At 32.5% G+C, this 9,306-nt stretch overlaps 1 protein-coding gene across 1 annotated transcript in view; it reads right to left on the minus strand.

Annotated features, from left to right (window-relative positions):
* The window catches only part of LOC145268858 (DNA ligase 3-like), a 362,228-nt gene extending 353,320 nt beyond the window's left edge, over positions 1–8,908 (minus strand). The window contains 1 exon segment of the mRNA XM_080124552.1: positions 8,769–8,908. Coding sequence (XP_079980678.1) covers positions 8,769–8,774 — 6 coding nt within the window. The 5' untranslated portion in view covers positions 8,775–8,908.
* Between the last annotated feature and the right edge of the window lie 398 nt (positions 8,909–9,306).

Here is a 9,306-nt window from a genome sequence, read left to right on the forward strand (position 1 = left end):
CCACCCAATCTTATCGGAATCGTCTTCTTGAGAGTCATTTTCTTCTGGCTCTATTTCGTGCCCGCTAAATAAAAATGCAGCTTTTGCAAAGCGTACGCGATGGTATAGGCCTCTTTTTCAATCATGGGCCACTTCTGTTGGGTCTTTGTTAACTTGTGAGAGAGAAAGTAGATAGGCATTTCATCCTTTATTCCCGGGATTACAGCTTCTACCTCTTCACACGGCTGAGTCAAGCAAGCTCCTATACACGTATCACTAGCATCCGTATATAGGACCATAGGCTTGTTCAAATCGGGATAAATCAATAAAGGAATGGATGTCAGTTCTGCCTTTAACGTATCGAATGCTTTCTGACATGCCTCGTTCCAATTGAACCTAGCATATTTTTTCGTCAGATTAATTAGTGGTATAGCTATTCTAGAGAACCTACAGTTCCTATAAATGCTCTAACTTGTCTAACTGTTTGAGGTTCTGGCATTGCCCTTATAATCTTTACTTTATCAGTATCTGGCCTTACTCCAGATTGGTCTAAATATTTAGTCTCTTTTCTCATAAATTGACACTTTTCTATTTTTAGTTTCAAGCTTTGATATTTCAGACGATCTAACACAGCCTGTAAATGCTTAAATTGCTCTTCCAGGGTTTTTGAGAATATTAAGATGTCATCCAAATATGCCATGGCAAAATGTTCAAATCCTCTCAACACTATTGCCATTAATGATTGAGAAACACCAGGAGCTCCTGCTAGCCCAAACGGCATGACACGGAACTGGAACAACCCCATGTGACAACAGAAAGCCGTTTTAGGTTTGTCCTTCTCATTTACAGCCACTTGCCAGTAACCTGATCTTAAGTCTAAGGAGGAAAAACATGTAGCTTTCCCTAGCATCGCTAAATATCGTCTATCAAGGGCAGAGGATAAGCAGTAGATTTTGTTATCTTATTAAGTTCTCTAAAATCTACACAGAATCTATTTTCTCCGTCCTTTTTCTCTACTATTACTACTGGGAAACCCCAAGGTGATTGAGATGGCTCAATAATTCCAGCCTCTCCCATCTCCTTCACTGCTTTCTCAACCAACTCTCTTCCAAATAGACATTCTGTATGGCCTCATCTTTATTGGTTGGTGGTCTCCTGTGTCAATCAACATTTTTAATGTACGTGTATTACCTAATTCCTTATCTGAATTAGCTAACACTCACTTATTAACTTTAACTAGTCTTCCTAATCTTTCTCGGTGTTGGTCAGGACAGTCTAATTTCACCTTGTCACTAACTACTTCACTCTCTACAGGCATTTCTTTGCACCTCACCCTAGTTTTTAATGTTAACACTGAAGCTCTGCCCAACTTGGTTCCTGATTTAATGTAAACCGTCTTCAGACTCGTATTTGCTACAACTACCGGAAAATTCTGCGCCTGACCTTCCTGCACTAATGCTGGTAACACTGTCACGTACTCGTCTATATGCGGAAGGGGTAACACCTGATAAACGGCTTCGTTATCCCTTATAGCCCCTTCTATCTCACCCCAGCTCGTCACCGGCGTTCTAGGTGGAATCTTTAAATCTTCACGAGACACAAGATCCACTCGAGTGAGCATCGTGCTACCTAAAATAATCTCTTCCTCCCCAAGGACTAACTTTGGAGGGTCGAATTTTAATACGGCTTTCCTCTGTCTAAGCCAGTCTCCTCCCAGTATCACGTTGTGGGTCATTTTTGGTGCTACATACAGTGTGTGGGATGTCTCTGTCTCCCCCGCCTTTATCTTTACTTCCAGCATCCAATCTAATCTGAATCTATCCCCATCTGCTTGAAATGCGTTCACCTTAGTCAACATAAATCGGTCGGCGGGGAGTCTTAGTCTTTGCAACTCTAAAGAACTAATGACTGAAACTTCCGATCCGGTGTCTATCAGTGCTCTAAACATTTCACCCTCTATCTCAATGTTGCAGGTGAGTTCGTCATCTTCGGACCATATTTGACATAACTTAATCCCATCTCTATCCTTGTCCGAAGGATTCTTAACTTTACTTTTCCTCTTTCTACGACTGTCCCATAAATGCCCGCTCTTCCCGAACTCCTGGCACGTCTCCTTCTGGCTAAGTGGACAGCTAGTTGTGGTGTGCCCTCTTTCCTTACACTCGTCACACCATACAAACCCCTTTGCCTTGCAACTCCGAATTAAGTGTTCCTCACTGCCGCACTTAAAACACTTAGGTCTCAACACACAGGCCCTCTTTGAATGTCCCGAGCGGCCACAGTTGAAACAGTGCACCCTGTCTCTGCACTGATAACTATAGTGCCCCTCTTTTCCGCAATTGTAGCATTTAAATTTCAAAGCCCCATCTATGCTTTTCCGGACATTCCTATCTCTCCTAGGGGTTACCCGCCCTTTCGCTACTGGGGCGACCCTAACTAGTTGAAAGATTTCTTTGTTGGGATCTTCCTGGGTTTTAATTTGGTTCTGGGTGGATTGTTTCTGTCCTTAATCCTACATTCATGTGCCCTGTGCCCTTCTTTCTGGCAAACAAAGCTCAATAGACCCCTCTTAAAGTTAGGATGGGGTATGTATCTTCTCCCTAACCCTTAAGTCTCGGTGTTCTGGATTCGTGGCTTCTTCTTCCCAACTCTGAAGCTCAGGGCATTTTGCTCGGATGTGTCCTCGTCGACAGCATCCGTAGCAGACCTTCAACCAGTCTGTCTTGTTCTCCTCTAATTTTCCTAATCTCTGGAGAAGAGCTTCAGCTCGTTGAGCCTGTACAAAGGCCTCCTCCAACGTGTTAGGGTCTGCCCTTGCCACGTCCTCACGCAACAGAGAATTACTCAAAGCATCCGTGAAGAACTCTGCCAGCTGGGCGTGAGTAGCCGGATCATTTCTCCGATCTTGATCCAGGTAGGCTACCTAAGCAAGAACGCTCATGCGTCTCTCTATGTGAGCAATGGATTCTCCATCCCTCTGCTTCACCCCTATCAGCGCTCGAGCTGCCTCTGTTCGGCAGCTCTGTCACTCGACTGCCGAAGTGCTGCTGGATGTCATGTTCAAACCTCTCCCAGTTGGTTTGGGATCTGTTCTTATCCAAATACTCCCCAATCCATTCTGAGGCAACGCCCTCAGTATAGTCATACGTCAGTAAGATCATATTGGCCCCCGGCAGGTTATAGATGCGCCCTTTCTTTTCTATTGCTCTGAGCCAGAGTCCCAACTCCACAGACAAACCTGTGAACAGTAGAATTCTGAAACCCATTACATTAAGTTTTGGGATTAGCCGACCCCCCCCTCTTCAATCCCACAACCAAACTCCTCTGCAGCCCTAGTAGATTCCATATTAAAAAAAATAAAGCGCTCTTTGAAAAAACCCACAAGAAGTCCAAAAACGAACAATGACAAAGCAAAAGGAAGTGAAAAGAACGAAAATAGTGGTTTTCCTACCTGATCGCCAAGATATTCCTGGTTCTGCGCTGCTTTTTGTTGACTTGCTTGTTGGGAGGTCCCACCTGTTATAAACAGTAAACCTCCTATTTTTTTTTGGTTTGTTATTTTTTTTGGTTAGCTAACACACCTTCTTCCTGATTTCGATAATCCTGGTAAACGGCTACCAAATGTCACCCCACTCCTTTACCAGTCGGTTGAGGACGATCGTCGACCTCCGAACCCTTCCACTGCCGGTGATAATTCTTGGCCGTCTAAAGTTACTGGTATGGGGAAGTGACCGAATTATCGGTTGATCGTCTAGATATATATCCTGGACCAATTCCTTGTGTACCCTCTTAACGACGAACGTCGTCGAAAGAGAGCCGTGGACTTTTAGTGTAGTAAAAGAAAACAGGATAAAACAATTCTGCACACAAATATATATTTAAAAAAAAGTACAGTTCTTATAATTCTTTCAGAGTCCTGAAGGAAGCGATGTGTAATTATTCTAAGAATATGGTCGAAGGCGTCAGCTTGTAACCTTGCGGAATGTCGGTCTCTGGGTATCTGAAGAAATGTGTTTTAAGTCAAAAGCCCGCTCAGCTCTGACTTTCTGTCTCCTCTCTATCTGTCCATCTGAGAGTCTGTTTTCTGCGCATTCCCCCGTATCTCTCTAACTTGTTGATATATATATAAACATTCATGTTCGTCCTCTGAACACCACGCGGATATTATTTCTCTTTGTTTAGAAATTCCGCTCCCAGTCCATAATCTGAATCATCATTTCTAAAAAGAAAACAATCGCTATCTTCAAAGATCTGATCGAACTCAAATAAACAGTTAGTAAATACAGTTTCTCTTTTAACCTTTAACACACAGAGTTCTCGTAATTCTTAAACAACTTGACACCAAATGGTTTTGTCTTTCTTCCTAACGGGGTCATCAACCTCCCAACATCCTTACTTCATTACATATATATATATACACACATGTATATATATATATATAACACACATGTATACATATATATATATTAACACACATGTATACATATATATATACATATATATATACACACACACGTGTGTGTATATATATATACACACACGTGTGTGTATATATATATACACACACACGTGTGTATATAGATATATATACACACACACACGTGTGTATATATATTATATATATATATACACACGAATATATATTATATATATATACACACATGTATATATATTATATATATATACACACATGCATATATATTATATATATATACACACATGTATATATATTATATATATACACACATGTATATATATTATATATATACACACATGTATATATATTATATATATACACACATGTATATATATTATATATATACACACATGTATATATATTATATATATACACACATGTATATATATTATATATACATACACACATGTATATATATTATATATACACACATGTATATATATTATATATACACACATGTATATATATTATATATACACACATGTATATATATTATATATACACACATGTATATATATTATATATACACACATGTATATATATACACACATGTATATATATTATATATACACACATGTATATATATATATACACACACATGTATATATATATATACACACATGTATATATATATATATACACACATGTATATATATATACACACATGTATATATATATACACACATGTATATATATATATATACACACGTATATATATATATACACACGTATATATATTATATATATACACACATGTATATATATTATATATATATACACACATGTATATATATTATATATATATATACACACATGTATATATATTATATATATACACACATGTATATATATTATATATATATATACACACATGTGAATATATATATATTATACATATATACGCACATGTATATATATATACACACATGTATATATATATTATATATACACACATGTATATATATTATATATATACACATGTATATGTATTATATATATACACACATGTATATATATTATATATATACACACATGTATATATATTATATATATACACACATGTATATATATACACACATGTATATATATATACATACATGTATATATATTATATATACACACGTGTATATATATACACACATGTATATATATTATATATACACACATGTATATATATACACACACATGTATATATATTATATATACACACATGTATATATATACACACACACATGTATATATATACACACACATGTATATATATACACACACATGTATACATACATATATATACATGTATGTATATATAAATATACACACACATATATATATACATATACATACACATATATATATACATATACACACACATATATATATATACATATACACACACACATATATATATATACACACACACACATATATATATACACACATATATATACATATACACACATATATACATATAAATACACGTATATATATATACATATAAATACACGTATATATATATACATATAAATACACGTATATATATATACATATAAATACACGTATATATATATACATATAAATACACGTATATATATATACATATAAATACATGTATATATATATATATACATACATACACGTGAATATATACATACACGTGTATATATATACATACACGTATACATATATATATACATACATGTGTATATATACACATACATGTATATATATACACACACACGTATATATATACACACATACACGTATATATATACACATATACATGTGTATATATACGTATACATATGTATATATACTTATACACACGTGTATATATACATATATACACACACACATGTATATATACACACCTGCATATATACATATACACACACATGCATATATACATATATATACACATGCATATATACACGTATATATACATATATATACATACACATGTATATATACATATATACACACATGTATATATACACGTATATATACATATATATACATACACATGTATATATACATATATACACACATGTATATATACACATATATATACATATATATACATACACATGTATATATACATATATACACACATGTATATATACACGTATATATACATATATATACATACACATGTATATATACATATATACACACATGTATATATACACGTATATATACATATATATACATACACATGTATATATACATATATACACACATGTATATATACACGTATATATACATATATACATACACATGTATATATACATATATACACACATGTATATATACACGTATATATACATATATATACATACACATGTATATATACATATATACACACATGTATATATACACGTATATATACATATATATACATACACATGTATATATACATATATACACACATGTATATATACACGTATATATACATATATATACATACACATGTATATACACACACATGTATATATACATATATACACATATATATACATACACATGTATATACACACACATGTATATATACATATATACACATATATACATATATATACACATGTATATATATATACATACACATGTATATATACATATATATATATACACATGTATATATACATATATACACATGTATATATATGTATATATACATATATATATACATATGTATATATGTACACACACATAATATATATATATATATATATATATAGTTTCATTAAAAACTTTCCTGTTTTGATTAATGTAATCGAAACATTTCCAATTAAACAATTATGTTCTTTTTCACTTTCTTTATTCATTTTTTTTTTTTTTTTTTTTTTTTTTTTTTTTTTTTTTACATAGTTCTTTCTGGTAGTAATTAATATTTAGTTTTTTTTTTTGTTTTTTTCATTTATTTATTTCTAACTTCGGTCATAGTTTAAAATGCGGATTTCTGCCTTGGATTTGAACGACAGGTGAGGTGCACAAAATAAAATGGCGTCTCTAGTTTCGGCGATAAACTGTAGAAGCACCAAAAACAGAATTTACCACAGACATAATAATAAATTTATTTAAATAACGTTTTTATTTTGTGGAATTAATTTATTAGAATAAAATTTAAATAGGATCTTAACATATTTAAATAACAATGTTTCATTTTACAACAATAAAAATCAATCACATCTCTCAAATTCACAGTATGGACATCCATTTTCAACAATTACGTATATTTCAGTCGCAGTTTGATTTCCATCTTTGTTAAATTAAAATCGCAACTTTTAAAAATTTTGTTTTTAATAATTATTTGTCTAATGAACCATTTTCATAAATTTTGGACGCCCCCTCACCAATCTACACAAACACTGAAAAAAAAAATTATTTAAATGTTTATATATTTATCTGTTTGTGGAAATTTGGCTTTTTTTTTTTTTTTTTTTTTTGCTTCAAATATTTTTATGGTTTGGCAAACCCTGAAGACAACACGCAACGATAAAGAAGCACCTTATTTTGTATAATTTTTTGGTTTTAACTTACTTTCAGAACTTTGTATCTTAGGAGTCCATTCGCAGACATTGTTGTTATCGCGTAACGCTGTCGCTACGCTACACATTATATTTTTTCGAACCGATTAAACGTTTTAATGTGAGCAAAACTCATTAAAACCTTTACAGATAGGTAGAAGAGTAACTTACCCTGCCTTTGATAATATATATTTGTTGTATTTGAATTTTTGACCCCTTTGAATACTTGTGGATCAAAATTACAATGTTGATAGCATGCTATTTTAACAATAGTCAACGAACTTGTAACTAAACATTGCTCCCTATTTAATTGACATTACTAAACAATATGATTAAGTAATGGGCAAGATTATGAACAACTGAAATCGCCGCCTCGTAAATTTAGACAAAGATGCTTTGTTTCTTATTTATTTGACTGATTTAAATTCATCAAAAAGTCAACAAAAATGCCATTATGTCAAGATGGATTAACTCCGCAAACATAGGTCTCTACTTTTAATCGAAATCAACAAATGCTATTTATAAGAAAATGCATAAATAGCATACACGGAGCAAACAGTAAAAAACAGGTTTGTGTTTGCTTTGTTTTACGATAATATTAAGCAAATTTTAATGATTTAGTAGTAAAATAAGAATAAAAATGACAAGTTTCATATGCTGAAAATAATTTCAACATGGACACGTGTTTAGAAGTCATTAAAATCAAAAACAATCGAGTTTCGAGACTTTACATTCAGCATTTCTTTTCATACAAAAAGGTAATTTAGAGTAATCAGTAGATTTCTTACCGTCATTAAACTTAATTTGAAGTATGATTTAAGCTGAATCTTACCAGTGTTATTTCATATTTAAAAGAAAAGTTAGTGTAAAATTTATAGGAAAAAAAATTGATGCAGTGACGTACTTTTTTTTTTAACGTTGAAGAACGTCTCTTTGAAAAAAAGGGAGATAATAAATATGAGTTTTGATCGCAAGTGTAAATTTTGTCCCCCCACCCCCCTTTTTTTTTTTTAAATAATACTAGGGAACACGCGGCGCTGCCTTGCAGTCTGCACGGTCGTAAGATACGCTTAAATATAATATTTTAATTCATGTAGATTACGTATTTATTATTATAGAGACAATTCTCTACCGATTATTATATTGAACCTAATATATAGTTGTGAGATCAAAACTAATATATATATATATATATATATATATATATATATATATATATATATATATATGACTTGGGTGCCATCAGTTAGAATCGAAACCAAAACATACAACCCCCCCCTCATTCCTTTGCCTCTGAGCCACGTCCATATTCCAGGTTGAAAAATA

The sequence above is a fragment of the Euprymna scolopes genome, chromosome 4 (assembly GCF_053919585.1).
Source record: "Euprymna scolopes isolate OS-2025 chromosome 4, ASM5391958v1, whole genome shotgun sequence".
In the NCBI taxonomy this organism is placed as follows: Eukaryota; Metazoa; Mollusca; class Cephalopoda; order Sepiida; family Sepiolidae; genus Euprymna; species Euprymna scolopes.